Source organism: Phocoena phocoena, chromosome 15 (assembly GCF_963924675.1).
Source record: "Phocoena phocoena chromosome 15, mPhoPho1.1, whole genome shotgun sequence".
Lineage (NCBI taxonomy): Eukaryota > Metazoa > Chordata > Mammalia > Artiodactyla > Phocoenidae > Phocoena > Phocoena phocoena.
In genome coordinates, this window is record NC_089233.1 from 37,216,634 (window position 1) to 37,241,244 (window position 24,611).

Genomic DNA, 24,611 nt, shown 5'->3' on the forward strand with positions numbered 1-24,611 from the left:
CCCAGACAAAGATCACCCTTGGGGGACTGGGCGCAGCTATAACACCGCTATGTAATGTACAGTGCAGATCCAATCTTTGCCAATTGTCCCCAAAATGCCAGGCCCACGAGCAGCCTTCAGTTGCCCATCTCTTCATCTTCCATCCAAGGCAGTCACTCAGCCTTTCTTGGTCCTTCGTGACGCTGACACTATGGGACGAGCTGGCTAGCTGTTTAGCAAGTGTCCCTCAATTTGGGTTCATCTGCATTTTCGCCCTGGGATGGGATCAGTGGAGCGTTTTCCGCAGGAAGGCCACAGGGCTGTGTTGTGTCTTCAGCACAACCGTTTGCTACGTGGTGATCGGTCCTGACAGGCGGGTCCACCAGGCGGCGGGACTACAACTCCCAGAAGGCCGCGCGCGCCCCCCCCAGCCGCCGCCGGGGCACGCGGGTGCCGTCTGGGCCACGTGACGGCCGTCCGGGTCACGTGGCCGAGGCACGGGTCACGAGAACAAACACGGCCAAGGCGCTGCCTGGCCGGTCCTCTGCGGCGGGACATGGCCAACGTCTCCAAAAAGGTGTCGTGGTCCGGACGCGACGTGGACGACGACGAGGCGGCGCCGCTGCTGCGGAGGGCGGCGCGGCCCGGGGCGCCGGCCGGGGAGGCCACGCCGCTGTTGAACGGGGCTGGGCCCGCGGCCGTCCGCGCGGTGAGCCCAGGGAGAGGCGGGCCGGGTCGGGTCCGCGCCGCGGTTGCCGGTGCCGGGAGCGGGGCCCGCGGGGACGCGGCGAGTCCGTGCTCGGGCAGTCCTAGTGGCCGAGGCGGTAACGCGCCTCGGGTCCCGCTTGGTAAACGGCAGGGCGAGCTCGGAACCTGGGCCCAGGGGTTCTGGAGTCCTGGGAGGCGCTGGGAGGCGCTCGGCCCGGTGACTCTCGGGGTCGAGGAGCCGGCCCATTATCTTGGTGTTAAGGAGCGTGGGAGAGCCCAGTCGCACGCACGCTGCTGTAGAGTCCCGGTAGCATGAAGCTAATTTATCTCTTCACAGTTTATTTCTTAGTGGATTTAAAGGGACGGCAGATGGTCTTCTGCTTAGGTAACCTTTTCCTTTTATTTTTTTTAGAACACTGTATACACGAGCAACTATTTTGACTGCTTTTGAACCCCAAGAGATTTTAAGAGCTTAGGTTGCAGAGTTTGCTTTTGCAGTGGGAATATCTGGGGGGTTGCATCTTTACAGGGAGCGGGACAGGCCTTCAGGGCGACCTTAGGAATGACAAATATGTGCGTTCAGTTTCCCTTAGCAGTTCATTGAAATTGAAGCACAGTGGTTGAAATGTGCTTTGCAGGTCAGCACAGAAGTTTGCGTCCTTAAGTGAATTTCCGTGTGTGTTAATTTTGAGTTAATGAACTTATTTTGTTGATTGCTTGGCCTTACTCGGTTTTGTGATTGTTTTTTCGTTTTTCTCCTCCTATCCTAGATCTGTCCATTAAACACTTGTGTGGTGTTTAATGAGGAAGGACTCAAGTATCAGGCTGTTTGTCTAGAACTTATCTAGGTTTCCCCAGCCCCCAGAAATGTATCAGACAATGAAGGTCAAAGTCTGTTCCTTGAGTGGGATCTTCTGTTGAAGTGCTTTCTGTGTCTGCATGAGAAGTGACATGAAAGGGGAGAATTTGCAGTGGTGGGGATATGGATGCTTTGTTGTTTTCTTCTCACAACATTTGTTTCTTTTTTACTCTTTAAAAGAAGGTAATCTGAAGTTTACAAACCAGAAATATGAAACTGGCTTGGCTTTAAGGGTGACAGGTAGAGAGATTGGAAGCTTCGAGGTTGAATTGGGGTTTATTTTGGGACTGAATGTGCTCAAGAGTTTCCCACTTTTCTTTATGCATAGACACAGGAGTTGGCTTTTTTTGAAATAACCTGTTGATTTCTTCCCTTAAAACTCATTCCCTTAAAAGAACCTTTGCGACCTTTTTTGTTTGTTCATTTGCATTTAATAACAAGTGACTAGCTGCTCTTAAGTGACTTAAAGCATAATTTATTGTGTGCGTGTCATGTGCTCGGCTGCATGCAATTTGCCTGGGACTCAGAGGTACATGATGCAGCTTCCTTCCTCCTGGCTCCAGGCTCCTGGAAAACCAGGCCCAGTGCTCTGGTGTGAGGGACCCCAAGAGCAGGAGAGGTCACACTAGGTCCAGTCTTGGAAGAGTGCATGATCCTCAGGCGGGTGGACAGAGGGGAAAGATAAAGGGAGTGAGCATTTGGGAAGTAAGTCGGAGTGGGGAGTGGAGGCTTGGGGAAGGAACCGGAGTCGACCTGCAGGGGACAGCTGCAGGCTTCGAATTTAGCTTTATCTTGTGGGAGAATCCTTCAGAAGCTGGAGAGTCCAGCCTTGAAGGATCCTTAGACGGCCTTGCGTGGATGGGGTAGGGGGGCACTGGAGGAATTGGTGCTAGGAACTCTGCTCTGGACCAGCAGAGGCAAGTGCTGCAGCCTCCTGTGCCTCAGGCTGCTCACCAGCAGGAAAGCTAATATGCTTCCAGCCCCAAGCACCACCTGTCACAAGGTGGTAAACGCTAGTTACTCTCAGAGATATTAAAAATGGCAGCTTGGAAGTGATCATCTCTGAGTTGCTGTTCCTGGGGCGACTCCCGTGCAGCTCACTGAACTCCTCGAGGCCGGCTTTCTTGCAAGAGGGTCGGCTCTGGACCAGAGGGCTGAGTTCGCTGTAGCAGACGGCGGCTTGTAAGCTGCTCTCAGACCAGGGTCGTTTGAACTAAAGTGACAGCCCAGGCCAACAACCACTCTATGAGAATGTTCTGGTGAGCTGGACAGGAGAGCTTGTCTTGCCACCTCCTGGTCCTTCATGGTTTGTTGCAGGGCGTCCAGAGTTGGAGGCTGGTGTTCTTGCACCCGGCATGGGAACCTGCCAGGCACCATGAGGTGGCTGCTCTGGGCAGCCCCAGGCAGGGTGGGCTGGGGGCCGGCCTGAGCTCAGCCTCCATCTGGCTGGAACCAGGCCATTCAGGGTTGCTCTACCCTCTCTCCGGCCCTCGGCCTGTCGTGCCTGAGTGTGGGGTGAGGGTGGGTCAACCAGCAAGTTGCTGCCTGTCCACCCCTGGGGCAAGGAGAGGGTGAGGTCAGCCAGCAAGTCATGGTCATGTGGGCAGCAGGAAGCAGAGCATTTTGAAAACTTACAGAGGGAAATCTGAGCCAGAAACAGAGGCTCCGGGTGTGGGGGTGGGTATTTGCAGTGTTTGTAAATGCGGGTCCTTTCCAGGGACTTCAGCTTCGGGAAGCTCCGCCTGAGGCAGCCTGAGGGGTAGGACCCTCAGGTTAGTGTTTAGAATCAGTTTTGGGGAACTTACTCCTCTGGGAACTGGGGTGTTCTGCCCTGGTGACTTGGAGCCGTGGGCTACGGTCGGAGTATGGGGGGCCAGGAGGGGGTCATGTGCAGGCAAGCTGCAGGGGCAGGTCATCACCATCCCCAGTGGCCCCTTGAGCCCTGCTCAATGTAAGGGAGCACCCTGTCTTTCTCGTAGCTGGCTCCCAGCCCCAGGGCAGCCCCTCCAGGAAGTCCCTCTGCCTCAGCGCCCTATACTATCCTCCTCCTCCTCCCCCCCCTCTCCTCCCCTCTTCTCCCCACCTCCTCTCCCCCTCCTCTCCCGCTTTGCAGAGTCCAGGCCTGCCCCCTCAGCTGACCCTCCCCTGAGGGCTCCCTCAGGCCTTTAGTGGTACCTGCCCAGGTCTAGTGTGAGGGGCTCAGAGTCTGGGGGAGGACAGGAGAAGATGTGGGTACCACCGGACAGTGCAGAGAGCTGAGGACCAGGGTGGGCCCAGCCTAGTCAGAGGGTCCTGGGAGGCCTTCCGGGCAGAGGCTGCAGCACTCAGAAAGTGAGGTGCAGCGGCGGGGCTGTTACCATCCGGCCCCCTCTGCACATCATTCATCAGGTCTCAGCCTAATGCGCCTCCCCAACCTCTCGGGCAGGCCTCTCCCTCAGGCTCTGTCATCGCCCTCAAAGCCTTTCTCACGGTTTACACTGACTTTTGTTTATGGGCAGCTTGGTTTTTCTGACTGTAAGCCCCTGGCTACAGAGGCCCTGTGCCCTCAGTGCTAGGGGGCATTGGGCTGGGAGGGGCGGTTAAAATGCAAAGTGGCAGAGTGGGCGGCAGGCGGCCTTTAGATTGTCTGTGAACTTTGTTTTAATGATGGTAAAAGCACATAACACAATTTACCGTCCTAACCATGTCTAAGTGTACAGTCTGGCAGCATGAGGTCCATCCAGTGTCGTGCTGCCATCACCCCAGCACCTCCAGAACTTTCTCATCCTCTCAAACTGAACCTCTGTCCCAGTAAACACTGACTCCCCACCCCTCCCCCAGCCCTCGGCAAAGGCCATTCTGCTTTCTGTCTCTATGAATTTGACGTCTCATAGCAGTGGTATCATAGGGTATTTGTTTTTTTGTGACTGGCTTCTTTCTGTTAGTACAACGTCCTCCAGGTTCATCCATGCTGTAGCATGTGACAGGATTTCCCTGTTTTTAAGGCTGAATAATAATCCATTGTGTGGATGGACCACCTTAGGTTTATACATTCATCTGTCGATGGGCATTTGGGCTCCGTCCACCCCTTGGCTACTGTAAAAATGCTGCTGTGCACGTGGGTGTACAAATACCTCTTTGAGACCCTGCTTTCAGTTCATTTGGGTAGATAACAAGAAGTGGAATTGCTGGATCATAAGGTAATTTCTATTTTTAATTTTTTGAGGAACCGCCATACTGTTTTCCACAGCAGCTGCTCCATATAACACTCCCAGCAACTGTGCACAAGGGTTCCTGTTTCTGCACATCTTCACCAGTGCTTGTTATTCTGTTTTTTAACCCTGGCCATCCTCACAGCTGTGAGGTGGTATCTCATTGTGGTTTTGATCTTCATGTCCCAAGTCTTTGGCCTGTTTTTTTAATCCGCTTGTTCGCTGTTGTTGGGTTGTAGGGGTTCTTTACGTATTCTGGATATTAACCCTTATCGGTTACATGATCTGTAATTTTCTCCCATTCTGTAGGGCTAGTTCCTTTTCACTCTGTTGTTTCCTTTGATACACAGAAGTTCTTCACTTTTTTTTTTTTTTTTTTTGCGGTACGCGGGCCTCTCACTGTTTTGGCCTCTCCCGTTGCGGAGCACAGGCTCCGGACGTGCAGGCCCAGCGGCCATGGCTTACAGGCCCAGCTTCTCCGCGGCATGTGGGATCCTCCCTGACCGGGGCACGAACCCGCGTCCCTGCATCGGCAGGCGGACTCCCAACCACTGCGCCACCAGGGAAGCCCAGAAGTTCTTCACTTTGATGTAGTATCATTTGCGTTTAAATTTTAAAATAATTGTAGACTTACGGGAAGTTGAAAAGACAGTACAGAGAGGGCCTGTGTGCCTTCCTCCAGTTTCCCAAGATGGTTCCGTCTTACCTCACGGTAGTACCGTGCCGAACCCGGCATTGATGTTGGCACAATGTGTGTGAGTAGCACCCTGCCATTGTCACACGTGTGGATGTGTGTGAGCACGTCCATCAGTGCCCTTGTCCTGCCTCTTACAGTCACCCCCTACCCCCCAAATCTGTCCTCCCTCCGGGTCTGACCTTTCGAGCACATCCAGTCTCTGAAGCCACATGGTCTGAAATCTTTCAGTTCTTTCGAAAGCATGGAGATTTCATCCAGGCTGTTGTGTGTATCAATAGTTTGAGGAACTACTAGTAATTAACTTGCATTTAAGAAATGAGAAAGGAACAGACACAACAGATGAATCACTGAACTTTCAGTAAATGGCTTCTTTCATCACAAAAGATATTTCCTAAGAGATGCCCATAAAGTTCAGAAAAGAGGTGATGAAACCAGGAAGGTGCTGGAGGTGGGAGAGGGTGTGCCTGGGAGTTGTAATGGGGGCGCCATCTCCGCATGAGCGCATTTCCGGGTCCAGAATGGAGCTGTCTGGTGCAGATGTGTGCTCACCTGGCGTCCTCCCGGCTGGGTGCTGAGGACCCGTTGTCACCTGAGCGAGTGAGTCCGTGCCATGTGGACCGTTCTGCCCCCCTCTCCCCCAGCAGTGTGCGCGGTTGCAGCCTCAGCCTCGGGGACTGTTTAGGTGGCAGAGGCGCTGCTCTGTAGGGGCTGACTTGGTGTGATGGGAGTGATCATGGGGTGCAGTCCATCAGTGAAGAGTGAGGTACAAACGGCCAGGCCACCTGGTCTGTGGCCTCCGACTTGGGTTGGACGGGAGATGGGTCTTCTGTTTTCACAGTCCAACTTTCAGTTCTGCCTGTCTGCACGCCGTCTTCTCCGTGGAGACGTCTCTGTTCCGTGTTGCTGTGGACGGGCTGGCGACTGGCACACCTTTCCTGATGACTCGTGTATGCATAGGGAGCAGAGGCTGCAGCTCCGGGCCCCTTCCTGGGTTGAGTTCACTCTGGAACTGGGATCCTTTCTGGGCCAGCGGGCCAGGCATTCCTGCCCATGCTTGGAGCTGGAGGGCCCGCCCTGCCTTTCTCATCAGATTCAGCAGTTTGGGGGCATTGTCGATTGTTTTTAAGAAAGAAAACGGCTATATTTCTCTCCTCACCCACCCATTGTACCGACGTTTGCTGTATATACATAGAGAAAAGTGCAGTCACACGGTGGAGCAGGATGTTGGTCTAGTGAACACACCTGACAAGTTACCACCTGCTGTGGGGTGCGCAGTGCCCCCCGGAATGTCTCCACCCCTGACCTGGAACCCATGTCTGAGACCTTTGCAGCTGTGGTCATGTTGCGATGTGGTCAGGCTGGTATCCTCATGGGAGAGGAGAGACATGCGTGCATGTATACACACACACACGAGGCCAGTGGCAACGGAGCAGAGATTGGAGTGATGTGGCCACAAGCCAGGGAATGAACACTAAGGATTGCTGGCATCCATCAGAGGCTGGAAGATCCTCCACACGACCCTGAGAGGGGGCCCTCCCTGTTGACACCTCAAGTTTGGACTTGTGGCTCAAGAGCTTGGAGAGAATACGTTTCTTGTTTTTCAGACGCCTAGGCTGCGTGATTGGGCACAGCAGCCCCAGGAGGCTCGACATCCCCCAGAGGAGTCACCAGTGTCCCCAAAGCCCCCTTGTCCCCCATACCCCCTGGTAACCACCAGTAGCAGTAGGGTTAGTGCTGCTGAATTAAACTTTCTGTGCTGGAATCACTGTGTGCTCAGGGCTCTGGCATGGCGGGCTCTGTGGTCCTTGTTCCTGCACTACTTCGTGGTTTCCGCCAGAGGAGAGGCAGGGCAGGGCGCCTGGCTGCGTTTCAGAGGAGCACCGGGTTGTGGGTTTTTTTGGGTTTTATTTTGGTTTTTTTTTGTGGTACGCGGGCCTCTCACTGTTGTGGCCTCTCCCATTGTGGAGCACAGGCTCCGGACGCGCAGGCTCAGCGGCCATGGCTCACAGGCCCAGCCGCTCCACGTCATGTGGGATCCTCCCGGACCCGGGCACGAACCCACGTCCCCTATATTGGCAGGCAGACTCTCAACCACCGCGCCACCAGGGAAGCCCCGGGTTGTGTTTTTATGCCGTATGTTCCACACAGTGTTTGTGTCCTGCAGCGTGACTTGTTTCTCTGAAATGCATCTGTGAGCAGCCTGTGTTTTGTTCCCTAGTCCTGGCCTCCACCATACCTGGCAGTGGGCGTGAGGGCAGTCATGTGCCAGGGTGTCCGTCCTCTGTGGTTGACCTGCCCCTGTGCCTAGGAGTGCAGCCCCGCTTCAGAAAGGTCCTGCCCCGGAAAGGGGCACATATCTGGGGGGCCTGCCTGGAGGCCTGTGATGGGTCCCCACCTGGTAGCCACTCAGTGTCATGATGGGGCTGAACAGAGAAAGATGGGGTTTGGAGGTGGGGGGATAGAAAGGCTCCTGGAGGAGGGGCCCTCAATCACCAGGGTTTTCCAGGCCAGGGAAGGAGGGTGGCCAGGAGGACACTGTAGAACAGGGGAAGGTGGGGCTTCCCATCTGAAGGTTGGGCTCCTCAGTGACAGGCTGTGGGTCATGGGGATGGGCCTGGGGTCCAGCACTGGCCCTGCTGGAGTCTCCCACACAGCAGGTGCAGCTCTGTGCTCCACAGGCAGGGCCAGGCAATGGGGTAGTGCACAGTGCAGGGCCAGGCAATGGGATAGTGCACAGTGCAGCCCGGCCCCATAGCTAAGCGGCCTATGATTTCTCTTCTGCTTCTAGTCACCCCATTCAGCATTTTTCCGGATCGGACAGATGAGCAACGTGGAACTGGATGATGAGCTTCTGGACCCTGTGAGTGGTCGTCCTTTCCCATTTTTGGAGCTCCTGCTCATGCCAGGCCCCTTCCTGGGAAAGTCAGGCCTGCTCTTGTGGAGCCACAGCCTAGCAGAGGGCAGACGGAAAACCTGAACAAGAGGATGGCAGACAGTGGCGGTTCTGTGCAGAGTATGGGGACAGAGTGACGTGCAGACAGTGAGGTCTGCAGAGTCTGGGCGACCAGGGAAGACTGCTCTGCGGGGCCCTGTCCCCTGAGGCTGCCCAATGAGCAGAGGTTGGGGAGTACATGTCAGGCCAGGACCGTTGAGCTAGCTGCTGTGTGCGGGCTGGGGGGCAGGTGCCGTGGGCAGGTGTGGGGCCTGCAGGAGGGCGTCTCGGGGTGGTGGGCCCTTGGACATGGGTGATGTCCACTTCTCCTGCCCCTGTGCTGGGGTCGAACTGTCCAGCAGCTGCCAGGGGAGCATTTCCCGAAACCCCCTCCCCCAGACTTGCACTTGACTTCCTCCTTGGAGGTGGCTCATGGTTCCGACTTGCATTTCTCTGAGGCTGCTGGTACCGTGTGTCCTTCATGTCTTCTGGAGGAACTCTGTTCAGACCCCGTGCATGTTTCTTAATCAGGTTGTGTTTTTATAATGAAGCTGTAAGAAGTCTTCATGTACTTTAAACACAAGTTGCTCATCAGTTACAGGATTTGCAAAAACTTCTGCTTGGTCCATAGGTGGTCTCACTTTCTGCTAGTGTCCTTGGAAGCACAAAAGCTTTTAATTTTGATGAAGTCCATTTGATCTGTTTTCTTTCTGTTGCTTGTGCTTTGGGTGTCATGTCTAAAACCATCACCTAAGCCAAGGTTACAAAGATTTGCTCGTCTTTTCTTATAAGAGTTCTGTAGCTTAGATGTTTGATCTGTTTTTCACTAATTTTGTACATGGTATGAGATAAGGGTCCAAATTCATTCTTTTGCATATGGATGCTCAGTTTTCCTAGCACCATTTCTTGAGAAAACTACTCTTTCCCTGTTGAATTGTCTCAGCACCATTGTTGAAGGTCAGTTTTTGTGGGGTTTTTTTTTCACTTTTTAAAAATTTATTTATTTTTGGCTGCATTGGGTCTGCATTACGGATTTGTTTCTGGGCTCTCTGTCTGTCCTTGCGCCCAGGCCACACTCTACTAATGACTAGCTTTGTAGTAAGTTTCAAAATTAAGAAGTTTGAATCATCCCACATTGTTTTTCTTTCTCAAGGAGGTGTTGGCCTTTCAAGATCCCTTGCGTGTCTCCGTGTGGGGTTCAGGCTCAGTTTGTCAGTTTCTCCAGAAACGCCAGCTGGAACTTAGAGGTGGCATTGACTCTTAACATCAAATGTCCCGAGCCACAGTATAGCTTTCCATTTATTAACGTCTTCAGTTTTTTTCAACAATATGTTGCAACTCTTGGTGTACAAGTCTTACACTTCTTTTGTTAAATGTGTTTTAGGAATAAGTTTATTTTCTGTATCTTTTTATGCTATTGTAAATAGAGTTGTTTTCTCAATTTCATTTTGGATCATTCATTGCAAGTGCGTAGAAATGCATTTGATTTTGTATACTGATCTTATATTCTTCAATCTTACTAAATGTGTTATTAATACTAATTGTTTTTAGTGTACTTTTGGAGATTTTCTATACATAAGACCATGTCATCTGCAAAGAAGAGTTTCACTTCCTTTCTAATCTGGATGCCTTTCACTTTTCTCTCTTGCCTAATTGCCCTGCTGGTAGAACCTCCAGGACAGTGCTGAGTAGAAATGCCAGAGCAGGCATCCTCGTCTTGTTCCTGATCTCAGAGGAAGAGCTTCAGTCTTTCACCACTGAGCATGAAGTTACCTGTGGGTTTTTGGTTTTTTTGTTTTTTGCGGTACGCAGACCTCTCACTGTTGTGGCCTCTCCTGTTGCGGAGCACAGGCTCCGGACGCGCAGGCTCAGTGGCCATGGCTCACAGGTCCAGCCCCTCCGCGGCATGTGGGATCTTCCCGGACTGGGGCATGAACCCGCGTCCCCTGCATCGGCAGGCAGACTCTCAACCACTGTGCCACCAGGGAAGCCCACCTGTGGGTTTTTTATAGGTGTCTTGATCAGGTTGAGGAAGTTCCCTTTATTCCTGGTTTATTGAGTGTTTTTATCACGAAGGGTTGAGTTTTGTCAGATGCTTTTTGTGACTACTGAGGTGTTCATTTCATGTGGACTTGGTCCTTTATTCTATTGGAACAGTATCAAACTGTTTTTACTTTCATACCGACTCACCCTCTGATTGTCCAGACACCACCTGAGTGTCCTGCAGGTCAGTTTGTTCAGACCCTAACTTCCCGGCATCCGTGCAGACCCACAGGCTGAGGGCTCAGTCCCACGAGACCCCCCGACCTCAGATGCCAGTGACAAGTCCAGGCTGTCACCTGTGCTTCTGACTGACCAGCTGTAAATCGGGGTTTCCACGCCTCCTCCTCGGGTTCCATAACTTGCCAGAATGGCTGGCAGAACTCAGGGAACACTTTGCTTATGTTACTGGTTTATCATAAAGGACATGACTTGAGAACAACCAGGTGGGAGAGATGCCCCGGGAAGGTGTGGGAAGGGGTGCAGAGCCCCCACGTTCTCCCTAGGAGCCACCTTCCCAGCACCTCCACATTCACCAGCTGCAATCTCCCTGAACCCCTCTATTTGGGGTTTGTGTGGAGGCTGCATTACACAGGCAGGACTAATTAAATCCTTGGCCGTTAGAGATGAGCTGCTTGTGTCTCCAGCCCGCTAATCCTGTGATGGTCTTCCAGCCCCAGCCCAGACACACTCGTCACCCAGAGATGCCAAGTGGGTGGATCAGAGGCTGGTGCCAGAACCTGGACGTGGACCACAGACATCTTACACTAATTGCATTTTGGGGGTCAACCCACCACACTAATTGCTTTTGGGGGGTCAACCCACCACACTAATTGCTTTTTGGGGGTCAACTCACCTTGTGTTCCTGGGATAAACCCGCCTGGCCGTGGCGTTGTGGGACCTGGCCTGCTGGTGTCCTGTGGAGGATCTGTGTCTGCCACTTCCTGCCTTGTGCTTGTCTAGCTTTGGGCTCAGGAGAGTCCCTGCCCTGCGGGACGAGTGAGCATGGCCCCTTCCTCGTTCTGCTTCGTTCTTACATATGCTGGGTTGTCAAGCTCTGCCTCTTCCTCCCACAGGACATGGACCCCCTTCACCCCTTCCCCAAGGAGATCCCGCACAACGAGAAGCTTCTGTCCCTCAAGTATGAGGTGGGCCCCCCTGCTCCCTGCCCTCTCCCACGGTGGCCGACCTGAGCCTGCGAGCTGGGGTCAATTACTAGTGTTTCTACTGCCCGGTCCGCAGAGCTTGGACTATGACAACAGCGAGAACCAGCTGTTCCTGGAGGAGGAGCGGCGCATCAATCACACAGTGAGTCTGGCGGGCAGCTGGGCCTCATGGCCACGGTGTCCCCACCACCTCCCTCCCCTCTCGGCTCCAGCTGGTGTCCTGGAGTGAGCGCTGGCCGCTGCCCGGCATGGAGACCCGTGCGGGTGTCACATCATTACCACTAAGGAAGCTGTTCTTAGGGGTGGCGGCTGTGGCGGCTGGAGCGTCAGCATCCAGTTATGATGGGAGTTCTGTCCCACCAGTGCTCCACGGCCTCTGAGATGTCGGTGGGGCTGCTCTTCCTGGGACTCAGGGTCCTGAGGGCAGCCCTGTGCGTGGTGGCAGTCACTAGAGCAGGCCACGACGGGACGTCCCGCCTCCGCACCCTCCTGTGACAGCGCCCCCCTTCATGCCCGCTGCCGCAGGCCTTCCGGACTGTGGAGATAAAGCGCTGGGTCATCTGTGCCATGATCGGGATCCTCACGGGCCTCGTGGCCTGCTTCATCGACATCGTGGTGGAGAAGCTGGCCGGCCTAAAGTACAGGGTCGTCAAGGACAGTATCCTTTGTCTGTGGTTGCCCAGAGCCAGCGGGTCCACAGGAGGAGCCCCCACCTGTGTTATGCCATCGGCCGGGGGACGTGACTGGGCGGGGGCTGCATGTCTGGGGGTCAGGCTTTGTGGTGACCCTGAGATGCCCAGTAAGTGCTCCAGGTCCCAGAGTCCAGAGTGCAGCCCACTGGGGAGTGGCGCCTGGGTGACACCACCCCGCGTGGTCCTTGACGAGCCCAGACATTGACAAGTTCACGGCACGGGGCGGGCTGTCCTTCTCCCTCCTGCTGTGGGCCTCGCTCAATGTGGCCTTTGTGCTCCTGGGCTCTGTGATCGTCGCCTTCATAGAGGTAGGTGGGCCCCTCCACCGCTCCCCACCCCAACCCCCCGCAGCGTCTTCCGGTGAGACTCACTGGCTAGACTGTAGTGGAATCCTTGCTAGGCATCAGGCGGTTCAGCCAAAACAAAGCCCACCTGGGGCCTTCCAACCCTGGCCCTGGCGGCCGTGCCCATCCACCCGCACAGTCCCTCGCCCACTTCACGCAGCAGGGAGCAGAGGCAGCGCCCAGCCCAGGGGTGCGGGTGGAGGGACCCACCCGAGGGGTCAGACGCTCCTGGGGCACCTTTCCTTCCTGTGCCCCCTTGCTTTTCCCTCGGGGCGGTGGAAGGAAGAAGGGGCAGCGTCCAGGAGCTTCTGTCTGGGGTGCAGTGCAGTGTCCCCCAGAGGGTGCGACAGTGCTGGCCCCTCAGCGGGTGTGTGACGTGGGCCTCCCATCATCCTGGGCACCCCCGCCTGCCTTGGGGAAACTGAGCCCTCCCGTGCCCGAGGCGTTTCCTCCCCTCGGTGGTTGCTCTGTGTATCAGTGGGGAGAGGCGAGAAGCTGCTACCCTGGGCGACCTGGGCACTGCGTGGCGCGTCTTCCTGGGCCTGGTGGCGGTGGCGGCAGCAGTAGCGGCTCACTCGGCCTGCGGACTCAGTGCTGGCGCCCTTCCTTCCAGCCGGTCGCTGCTGGCAGCGGGATCCCCCAGATCAAGTGCTTCCTCAACGGGGTGAAGATCCCCCACGTGGTCCGGCTCAAGGTGAGACACGAGGCGGCCCCACCAGGAGCTCAGGGCTTAGCCCAAGGGTCTTCCTTGCTGGGTGAGAAGTGTGTCATTTGTCCACCTCCGCCTCCAAAACTCGCCCAGACCCGTGCTGTTTGCTGCTGACGAGCCTGCGTGTGGGTGTGCTGGCAGGTTTTATGTGAACTTTTCTTTGGAAAATGGTAAAACTGTCGTACATTCTGAATGACGCAAAAATACTTGAAGGTACATCTGTCACGATTGCAACCACGTAGACATTTTAAGTTCCATACGGTGGTTAGTATTTCAGAATGAGAGTAGCTGTGTTGAGTGGTGAGTTTTTTCCTTTTTTCAGAATTTTCCTTAATCTCATTGTGCGTGATCTTCTGGGTAACACACTGATTCCAAGGGGGTTGGGAGGTCAGGTTTCCTCCTGTGATCATTTCAGGGTGTGCAGCTGGTGTGCCTTGGTCTGGGGTTTGCTGGCAGCATCTCTCCTGCTCTGTCTGGGGAGGAGGTACTCCGGGGAGCAGACAGGAGGGATGGGGGTGCCTGTGCTCCGTGCCCTGCAGCAGGAGGGCAGGGACCGAGGTAGGTGCGGGTGCAGGAGCCTGGAGCCCAGAGCCCGAGGACGGAGCGACAGCTGCTGTTTGTGTGTCTTCTGTGTGTACATGACTACGTGGGACAGAAGGGCTGAAGAGATGGGCATCAGGAAAGCATCAGCTGCCAGCTCCCCCTCCCCCAGGACACCCCCCGTGGGTGCCGGCCCCCTCTTTGGTGCTCATGCCTGCCGAGGGCTCACATGATTAGGTCCCTTCCTGTGTGCAGTTTGTCCCTCAGGTTCTTGGACCACGTGTGGCCTTTAATCAGACTTGGTGCAATTTCCTTTGTGTTCCAGACCCTGGTGATCAAAGTGTCTGGCGTGATCCTGTCCGTGGTTGGGGGACTGGCTGTGGGGAAGGTAACAGAGTGCAGCTACCCCTGCCTGAGTCCCTCTGCACCCGTGGGGCCTGGGGCCGGTGTGTCCCCCCCCCCCCCCGGAGCCGCGCCCATCTGAACACAGCCATTTGTGCCTTCCAGGAGGGACCAATGATCCATTCGGGCTCCGTGATTGCTGCTGGGGTCTCCCAGGGGAGGTCCACGTCACTGAAGCGGGATTTCAAGGTGGGTCTTCCCTGCGCCCACGTCCATACCCCCAGGGCTGGGCCCCTACCTCCCCTGCAGCCTTCTTCCCTTCGCCTCTGAGGGTCCCTAGCATCCTGTCCATGGGGGCATCCTGTTGCCTTGGTGCTCCGGGTGAGTGTGCATTTCTGCAAGGAAATGACCTGTAGCTGTAAGCTCACAGGAATGCGTGGCCTAGAGAGCTCGGGAAGGTCATGTGTGTGGGCTGCTGGTGCTCAGTTCTGGTCCTTCTTGCACAAACCTCAGTGTTTAAATATTGCTGTGAATGGGTTATTTTCTCTGGATGTTGGTGGGCAGGCAAGCTGCCCGAGACCCAGCTCTTCAGTCCTACGGGTCGTGAGCCCCATGGTTGATGAGTGGCTTGTCCAGAGGCCTCCGCATATTCCTCCCTCCCCTCCCCCCTCGCTTTTGGGCCCACCTCCCCCCTTTCTGAGAGAAGTGCCCTTGGAGGCACTGGCTGAGACCCTCTCTCCGTCTGTCTTGGTTCAGATCTTTGAGTACTTCCGCAGAGACACAGAGAAACGGGACTTTGTCTCAGCAGGAGCTGCGGCCGGAGTGTCTGCTGCGTTTGGGGCCCCTGTGGGTGAGGAGGGTGGCCCTGCCTGGTCTGAGAGCTTGGTGACTGCCCGTGTAGGGGGAGCCAGGCTCTCCCTGCTGTGAGAGGGGTGGTTTTGGGGTTGATGGACTCAGTGCCTGGTGAGGGTGTGGGGTGGGCTTCTCAAGAGGCCCCGATGGCTGCCTCTGTCATGGGCTTGGTGTCCTGGGGTCTGGGGGCATGGGTGGCAGTGGGTGAGGGGCTGTCTGTGGCTGGGCGGGCACTTCAGGGCTGGGCCACTGGCTGTTCCAGGTGGGGTCCTGTTCAGCTTGGAGGAGGGTGCATCCTTCTGGAATCAGTTCCTGACGTGGAGAATCGTAAGTGCCTGGGACGGCCACCTTCCCGAGTTCGGGCAGCCCTGGCACTGGGCCTTCATGGCTGGGTGGACGCGTGGCTCTTGGCCCACACTGTGGGGTCTGCACCTGAGCTTCCCGTCCAGCTGGTGGGTCCCTGAGCCATAGGCCTGTTTCTCCTCCGTCCTCATCGGGACCCCAGGCCCCGCACACGTTCTTACCCTGGCCGAGCCAGTGGGGCTCCGAGCCACCTTCCCTCAGCCTTCGGAAGGTCTAGGCACCACCCAGGTGACAGGAGGGGAGACAGCCCTTTTGCTGCAGCCCCTCCCCACCCTCTGGCCCTGGGCTCAGCCGCTGTACACACTGCCACAACTCATCACCACGGCTCTGACGGCACTCGTCTTTTTCCGCCTGCAGTTCTTTGCTTCCATGATTTCCACCTTCACCCTGAATTTCGTCTTAAGCATTTACCATGGAAACGTGTGGGATCTGTCCAGCCCCGGTCTTATCAATTTTGGGAGATTTGACACTGAGGTAACCCACTGTATCGTCCCCTTTTTTCTCTGGTTCTTTCTATGAGCAGGACCCAGGTTGTTTACTCAAGGTTCGGCCTGAGAGCCGGGCTTCTGGAAAGGTCTAGCTGTTAGCCGTGGGATAGGGCCCTTGTTTGTGAGCACCTGGAGCTGGAGGTGGTCCAGGAGGGTGCACGTGACCCAGCCGCACAGGTTGTGGCGCCTATCAGCCAGCGGGCACTTCAGGAGTGGCTCAGGTGCCTGCAGACTGTCAGGTAACATCACTAGACTGGTGGCTAGCGCTCCTGCAGCAGTTTCTGGAGGCCGAGAGGCGCAGGCAGTGTTTCTGGGGCAGCCTGCGCTGCACACTGCCATCGCTGAGCCCAGGGAGCCTCTCAGGGGCTGGTCCTCACCCGTGGATGCGTCAGAGGTCCTGGGTGGCTAGGTCACCAGCATCCTCTCCCTTGCTTGTGGCCCCTCACTTACCCTTTGGCAAAAGCTCAGGCGGCCCCCCGGAGCCGCCGTGTGAGGAGGCAGGCGGTCTGCCCAAGCTCCCGGCCTTTCTCTCTGGGAGCCTCCTCGCCCTGCAGGAAAGCGCCAGGGTTCCCGTGCACAGGTGTGTCCTGTGAAACGTCCGGTCCCGAGTCTGAGTAGGAGCTGGTGGCAGTTTTCCTCACAGAAGGTCTCCTCTTCCTCCCTCTGCACAGACGATGGTGTACACAATCCATGAGATCCCCATCTTCATCGCCATGGGCGTGGTGGGTAAGGGCCGTCCCCGCGTGGGACAGCGCCGACCAGTGGGGACAGGGCCTGCGGGGCTCCAGGCCTGACCCGGCTTCGAGGGCCAGAGAAGCACGCGGTCTCCACCCCTGCTGGCTGTCCCAGGACCGCCCGGGGCAGTGGGGAGGGAGCCCGACCCTGGGAGGACCGGAGCCGCACTCTGGCTGATGACAGCCCCTTGGGAAGCAGACGGACCTGGGCAACACTCCTTACTCTGAAAGCCCGTGGGACGTGAGCCCTCCACCCAGCGGGCGTTTGCTGCCTGGGCAGCCTGCTTCTCTTCCCGAGTCCCGGACACACAGCTCCTTCCTTGTCCCAGGTGGCATTCTCGGAGCTGTGTTCAACGCCTTGAATTACTGGTTGACGATGTTTCGAATCAGGTGAGAAACCTGTTCAGGGACTGAGTTGAGAGGTGTGGCCACACAGGGCATCTGAAAACTGACCGGTCATGGGCTCTTGCCCACGGGGCCGTGGGGAAGCCACATGCCAAGCACACTCCTCCACAGTGCTTTGTACCTGAGGGGACAGACCCACTCGGCAGGGGGACAGGTGGAGCCTGGAGGGTGGCCCCTGGCAGGGAAGGCACAGCCCATGGATCCGGTGCAGCCCTGGGTTGATGCTCTTCTGGGCCTCTCATGTCAGCGCCAGCGCGGTTTGTATGGGGCCATCCTGACTTGGGCACGTTTGGTCCAACACAGGTCCTCTGCTGTTAGGAGAGCCATCATGAGAGCTCTCTGTTTTTCTGAAGCCGTAGGGGTGGGTCTTGGCTTTCTTCTTTCTTGTCTTTTTGCACTAACATAAAATGAGGTTGGGGAGCATCCGGGAGGCAGCCTGAGAGTGTTCAGGAGCCAGGGCGGGTTGGTCATCAGATGAGCTCAGCATCCTGGACGGCTCTCCCGAGTTGCAGGCTCAGGTTGTCCTGGCTGCCGCCCCAGCCATCCCACAGCTCGGTCCACCCCGGCTCTTTGCTCCAGGTACATCCACCGGCCCTGCCTTCAGGTGATCGAGGCCATGCTGGTGGCCGCCGTCACGGCCACGGTTGCCTTCGTGCTGATTTATTCGTCCCGGGATTGCCAGCCCCTGCAGGGGAGCTCCGTGTCCTATCCACTCCAGGTAGGAGGCCGGGGCAGGAGCAGGGTGAGCCTTCCCAGACATGGGTGGGTGCCACGTCGGCCTGGGGGCTCACCCCGGTCCTCTCAGAACAGCGGCCTGACAGGTTCTGCAAGGGGACTGTGGAGGTGGGGTTGTGGGCCTGCAGGCGGAAACTCACGTGCACACGCTCACCGCAGCACAACTCCCCGCAGCCCCTGTGCCCGTCAGTGACGAGCAGGTGAACACGGCCTGGTCCATCCACACAGTGGGTTTCCTCAGTTGTAGGAAGGGTTGGAGCTCTGACACGTGCTCCCACACAGATGAACCTGGCAAACACTGCTGAGTGAAAGAAGCCAGACAGCAAGGGCCACACATCATGAGGTTTCTGTTTATGGGAAACATCCAGAACTGAAAGCAGTTGCTGGTTGCCGGTGGGTGTGGAGTGTGTACTCACAGGCCTGTCACAGATGTGGGTCTGGGGTGCATGGCTGGCTCTGGTGGGGCTGTGGGGTTGACCCACACAGCTTTGCATGGAGCCCCTGCCCTGGTCAAGGCCTGCAGGGACCCACAGTCTGCCCAGTGAACTGTGGGAGCGTGCTCCAAACGTGAGCCTTTGGATCCCCACGTACCCCAGGGACAGACTCGCCATGCAGCCCCTGCCTGGCTGGATGGCTTCTGAAGCCCTCACTGGGCCAGGGTCTGGCTCTTGGGTCCTGCCTCCCCTCCAAGACAGCAGCCTGACCCGCCTGTTGTGTGCTTGGTGCCTGATGCTGTCCAGGCCAGGACACTGTGTCCCACTGGCCTGTTCTCTTTCCTGACTTTGCAGCTCTTCTGTGCCGATGGCGAGTATAATTCGATGGCTGCAGCCTTCTTCAACACCCCAGAGAAGAGCGTGGTCAGCCTTTTCCACGACCCCCCAGGTGTGTGCCCATGCTCTGCACTCTGTGCTGTCAGACACAGGTCCCCATGTGGGCCTGTTCCCTCTGGCCTGGTCTGCAGCTGGCCCACAGACACTGGGCCCAGGCCTGGCTGATGGCTTCTGGCCGAGCCCCCACTGCCTCCCTGCAGGGCTGAGTGCGCTGGAGCGTGGGGGCTGGCAGCCTGGGGTTGGCTGGTGGCCAGTGCTTGGGAGGGGCCCAGCCAAGCTCCCCACGTGTCTCCTTCCCTCCCTGGAGGCCATCCTGTCGTTCATTAAGACAGTCTTACCTCCTAGGATGAGTTTTTCTTCTGGGCGCTGCTCGCAGAGGTCACTCTCAGTCAGAAAACAGCCTGGTGACTCGTATACCAGCGAGGTGCCTTGCCCAGCTTCATGTTCTTAATAACAAACAGGCTCAGACTGGGCACAGACCTGCTTCCACTTCCCCTGTTTTCGGTTCCGCGGGGTGGGGGCGGGGAGGAGGGGCACACCCCCGAGATCCAGAGTGGCTGCTGTGACGTGCTTGCCCATCTGTCTGTGGCTCTAGCTGTTTCCTGACACGCCAGTTCTGGGAACTCCCTGGTTCTCACATTTGTGCGCGCGCATGCGTGCATGTGCGTGCGTGCACGCACTGGGGAAGTTCACGCAATTTAGCAGAAAGGATTTTAAACGTGGGGGAGGCCGAGCCCCCAAAGATGCTGAGCGGGCCATACAGGCCCCCTGGGGGTGCTGGCTCCGGGGTTTGTGTGACGTCTTCCCACTTTTGGAGTCATCTGGTGCAGGGTGGTGGCCGTGGCGGCCATGGCCTCCCTCCTGCACCCTCCCCTGACCCTTGGTGGTCTCAGTGCCACCCTTTTCCATGCAGACCTCAGCAGCCACCTTCCCTTGGCCCAGGTCACCATCCTGCTGGCAGCTTTGGGCCCTGGTGGCCCCAGCTCCCCTCTGCCCTGCCCGCTGGGCTGCCGTGCTCACACTCTGAGTGCTGGGCCCCCAAGACCCCGGCACCCTGGCCTCTGAGAAGGGGGTGACTTTGGGGGTCTGGGTGTGACCAGGAGGCTCTGACGGGCTGCTGGGCAGGCAGCTCCGCCTGGGGTTGAATCCGTGTGGCAAGCCCTGGCCAGCGCCTTCTCCGCAGGCTCCTACAACCCCATGACGCTCGGCCTCTTCACCCTGGTCTACTTCTTCTTGGCCTGCTGGACCTACGGGCTCACGGTGTCGGCCGGTGTCTTCATCCCATCCCTGCTCATCGGAGCTGCCTGGGGCCGGCTCTTTGGCATCTCCCTGTCCTACCTCACCGGGGCCGCAGTGAGTGGGGGTCTTAGGGGCCGGCTGGGCTGGGAGGAAGGGGTGGTGTTCCCGGTGCCCACTAGGGCCACCGTGGGCCAGAGCAGGGGTCGTGCGTGTGTGTGGCCTTCAGGGAGGGCACGGGTGTTGGGAGAGAGCGTGGTGTAGAAGGATGGGGCAGGTGCAGGAGTTGGGGCCTGGGAGTGTGGTGTCCAGGTCTTGGCCCCGGAGCTGCCTTCTGGCTTCTTCCTCCGACCTGCCTCCGTGGGCTCCTTGGTCTTTATTCTGTGAGTCTTCTATTTGCGTCTTAGTTGTTCAAGTAAGACTTTAAAAAACTGTAAGAGGGGCTTCGCTGGTGGCGCAGTGGTTGAGAGTCCGCCTGCCAATGCAGGGGACACGGGTTTGTGCCCCAGTTCGGGAGGATCCCACATGCCGCGGAGCGGCTGGGCCCATGAGCCGTGGCCGCTGAGCCTGTGCATCCGGAGCCTGTGCTCCACAATGGGAGAGGCCACAACAGTGAGAGGCCCGCGTACCGCAAAAAAAAAAAAAAACTCTAAGAGACGCACAGCAAGCCTTCCCTCACTGGGTCCAGGTCATGTGTCCCAGGTTTCCTTCCAGACACGGTTTTTAGTTTAATTTTGTTTTTTTTAAATTGATACGTAACTCACGTACCATAAACCAGTGGTCCCCAACCTTTTCTGGCACCAGGGACCGGTTTCGTGGAAGACAGTGTTTCTGTGGATTGGGGTGGGGGATGGTTCAGGCAGTAATGCGAGCGATGGGGAGCAGCAGATGAAGCTTCACTCGCTTGCCCACCGCCCACCTCCTGCTGTGCGGTCCAGTCCATGGCCCGGAGGTTGGGGACCCCTGCCATAAACTCTCTCCTTCTGTAAGTGAACGGTTGGGTGGCTCTTTAGCCTGTTCGCAGAGCTGTGTAACCGTGATTGCTGCTTAGTTCCAGGATGTTCTCATCACTCCAAAAAGAAACCTGTCCCCATTAAGCAGTCACATCTGTGTCCCCCTTCCCCAGCCCCTGGTGGCCACTAATCAGCTTTCTGCCTCCATGGATGTGCCTCTTCTGATGGTTGCAGATTCACGAAATCACGCTTCATGGCCTTCTGTGTCTGGCCTCATCATTGAGCACCATGTTTTCAGGGCTCATCCATGTTGTAGCATGAGTCCGATTTTCACTCCTTTTTAGGCTCCCTGGTGTGGCGCAGGCATTTGTGCACGGACTCCGGTCACTGCACACACGCGGGGTCCCCCCCCCCCCCCCGCCCCGGCCATAGTGCATACCCTCCTGTCTTAGGCTGCCGAGTTCTGCAGGTGGCAGAGTTCATTCAGTGCATCCCTGAGCGGGCACAGCTAGGGTATTTGCAAACTCAGGTGATGCTGCCACAGAGCATTTTTTGTGTAAACTGTAGGATTTCCTCCTGGGCCCAGTGCTGTCAGTGTATCTTGGTGGGTTTGGCTGCCAGTTTCCCACAGCATCCCCTCTGTCTTCCCTGCAGGTCTGGGCAGACCCCGGCAAGTACGCCCTGATGGGAGCAGCTGCCCAGCTGGGTGAGTGCTGGCTGCAACATGGGCGTCCGGAGGTCAGGAGGGCCACTCCCCCAGCGTGTGACTGGGCAGGGTCACTGTCCCCATCTGGTGCTATCTAGGGGGGCCGGTACACGGGGTTGCATGGACAGAGCGGGAGCTGCACAGGGAACACGGCACGGGAACATGGGAGGGGCCGGCGGTGCAGCCTGCAGAGGCTCGTGCCCCCCCCAACCCTCCCTTCCCCTCCCCGCCTCCTGGCAGGTGGGATTGTGAGGATGACGCTGAGCCTGACAGTCATCATGATGGAGGCCACCAGCAATGTGACCTACGGCTTCCCCATCATGCTGGTGCTGATGACCGCCAAGATTGTGGGGGATGTCTTCATCGAGGTGCGGCCTGTGGGAGAGGCCGCCTGCCTTGCTTGCCCTCGCTCTGGAGCCCCTCCCCGTGCCCCTGGCCTCGGAACCTGAGGCTGGGAGAAAGACTGGCGGTCTTCGGCCACCGCAAGGGAGGGGACCCTGTGGAGGCTGCCCCGCAAGCAGCCTCTTGCATGGCCGTGCCCATCCTCTCCCCAGGGCCTGTACGACATGCACATCCAGCTGCAGAGTGTGCCCTTCCTGCACTGGGAAGCCCCAGTCACCTCACACTCGCTCACCGCCAGGTACCCCTCCCCGGGGCAGGCCCGCAGGCTGGGGGGCGGGTGCTGGACGCCCTGGGAGGCTTGGTGGGGGCAGCCTGGAGCAGGACGTGGGTGCAGGGCTGGTTCCCCCAGGGCAGCACCTGGGGGTCTGCGCTCCTGGCCCACCTTGTCTCCAGGTTTCCTGAGTCCGGCCACTTCCTGCATGTTGAGCTGTTCGGAAAGCTTCCTCTGCCCCGTGGTGGATCACAGTGTTTTTCTTCTACAGGGAGGTGATGAGCACACCAGTCACCTGTCTGCGGAGGAGGGAGAAGGTGGGCATCATTGTGGACGTGCTGAGCAGCACGGCGTCCAATCATAATGGCTTCCCTGTGGTGGAGGATGCTGACGGCACGCAGGTACCACCCAGCTGCAGGAAGCCGGGCTCATCATCTGTGCTGGCGAGTGGGGCGTGTTGGGGGCCATGGTTCCCGTGAATGTGGACGCCCTGCTCTGGGGTTTCTGGTAGAATTCCGCTGGTCACACGGCTGTGAAGACAGGTCCATGTGAGCACTGTTCCTGCAGCTTGGGTAGTTACTGATGCGCCTGTGTGTCCTGTGGTCACACCCCAAGCTGCACCCCCAGCTGAGGAGTCACAGCTGTGCCTGTCAGGAGGTCCTGATGGAAGGTGCAGCGACGTCTGGGCCACGGTCTGCTTTTCGCCCCCACAAATGCTATGGTCTCTTAGCACCTCGTGATTGGGGTCCTGCCTCCCCTCCTGGGCGTTTGGGGATCTGTGAGCCTGTGCAGGTGAAATGCCTGTAGCAGGGCCAGTGCCCGTAGGCAGCCAGCATCGCTGGGGACCCTGGATGGAGCCCCCAGGCATCCTGGTGCTGTTGCCTGGCCCCTCTGGACCAGCCGGCAGGGCAGGCCCTAGGTCCCAAGTCCCAGGTCCTCCACAGACAAGGGTGTTTTGTTTCTTGTGCAGCCAGCCCGGCTCCAGGGCTTAATCCTGCGCTCCCAGCTCATCGTCCTGCTCAAGCACAAGGTAGGCTGTCAGGGGTGGCAGGAGAAGGGGGTGGCAGGAGATGCCGGGCAGGGCCCTGGGCTCTGAGGCGCTGCCACCCACTGCCTGCCCCCCCCGCCTGCAGGTGTTCATAGAACGCTCTTATATGGGCCTGCTACGGCGCCGGCTGCGACTGAAGGACTTCCGTGATGCCTACCCGCGCTTCCCCCCCATCCAGTCCATCCATGTGTCCCAGGACGAGCGGGAGTGCACCATGGACCTCTCTGAGTTCATGAACCCCTCCCCCTACACGGTGCCCCAGGTGCCGCAGGGGCGGTGGGGAGCAGGGGCCTGACCCCCACTTCCAGGGCCTCATGCAGCCACCACCCCTGGTGGCGTTCTGGCTTCACTGGCCATTGCAGACGGGTGGGGGGTGAGCTCTGTAGGAGGGTGGAGGTGGCTACAGAGCAGGATGTGCTGGCTGAGGCGGGGGTGTGGCAGGGGGGCGGCAGGTCCTGGCCCGCTCCTGTCCCGGGGTGGGGCAGGGGCTGGCGGGTGAGCTGAGGCTGTGTCTGCATTGCAGGAGGCATCTCTCCCGCGGGTGTTCAAGCTGTTTCGGGCCCTGGGCCTCAGGCACCTGGTGGTGGTGGACAACTGCAATCAGGTGATGGGGGGAGCCCACTGCCTCCAGCCTACCAACCTGCCTGCCCACCCGCAGGGCTCCCCCAGACTATGCTGTCCTCCGCACACGGGACAGCGGCATCCACAGAGGCAGAGGCCGCTGGATCCCATGATCTGGCTTTGCTCCCACAGGTGGTCGGGCTGGTGACCAGGAAGGACCTCGCCAGGTACCGGCTTGGGAAGGGGGGCCTAGAGGAGCTCTCTCTGGCCCAGACGTGAGGCCCTGGCACCTCCCCCGGGGTGCCTGCCTTGCTCCCCAGGCAGCGGGGGATCCAGCATCCTCCAGAGCTCGGGGACAGCCCAGCCAGCGTGTGACACATGTGGTCTCTTCGTGTTCTCAGTGCCCCCCTCCCCCCCCGACCTCATTCCTTCACCCTCCAAGATTTCACACGCCAGCCTCCTGTTTCCTGACTTCGAGGAGTCAGTTTGTAGAACTGCTGCTCTTTTTTGAGAGACCGCAAGTGTGCGTATGTATCTGCATGTGTGTGCACGTGTGACAGCTGGCAGGCTGGGCCCTGTGGGTCCGAGTACTGCAGCCCCCAGGAGGGGCCCATAGCCTGGAAACAGTGTACCCTAAGCACCTCCAGCTGGAGGCCTGGGCGACTCAAGGCTGCAGAAGAGGCCTCTGGTCCTGTCCCTCTCAGCCCTCAGCTCAGTTTGCGGCCGTGAGATTTGGGGTCTGGGCAGAAACACAAGCTGGACTCATGAAGGCGAGGGCTCGGGGGAGCAGGACCACCTGGAGAGCAGACCCTGGAGCCGCACTCCCAGACACCCGTGCACCCCAAGCCACACCCACTTGGTGCAGTGGACTCTGAGCCGGGGTCTGGG

General features: G+C 57.9%; 1 protein-coding gene across 2 annotated transcripts; it reads left to right on the plus strand.

Moving 5' to 3' along the window:
• The first annotated feature begins 492 nt into the window (after positions 1 to 492).
• On the plus strand, positions 493 to 24,002 carry CLCN7 (chloride voltage-gated channel 7). 2 transcript variants are annotated; one of them, XM_065893603.1, is made up of 25 exons: positions 493 to 688; positions 8,223 to 8,294; positions 11,483 to 11,554; positions 11,649 to 11,714; positions 12,098 to 12,230; positions 12,463 to 12,572; positions 13,222 to 13,302; positions 14,183 to 14,245; positions 14,365 to 14,448; positions 14,956 to 15,049; positions 15,314 to 15,378; positions 15,772 to 15,888; positions 16,574 to 16,628; positions 16,966 to 17,026; positions 17,621 to 17,759; positions 18,565 to 18,658; positions 19,790 to 19,959; positions 21,450 to 21,501; positions 21,742 to 21,869; positions 22,056 to 22,141; positions 22,386 to 22,515; positions 23,085 to 23,144; positions 23,248 to 23,424; positions 23,686 to 23,766; positions 23,916 to 24,002. In XM_065893603.1, the coding sequence occupies exons 1-25, from the start codon at positions 536 to 538 to the stop codon at positions 24,000 to 24,002; spliced, it is 2,430 nt and encodes an 809-aa protein (XP_065749675.1). In that variant the 5' UTR covers positions 493 to 535. The 2 variants fall into 2 exon arrangements, with proteins under 2 accessions (XP_065749675.1, XP_065749676.1); XM_065893604.1 differs by lacking the exon at positions 8,223 to 8,294 and having other exon boundaries at positions 536 to 688.
• The last annotated feature ends 609 nt before the right edge of the window (positions 24,003 to 24,611 follow it).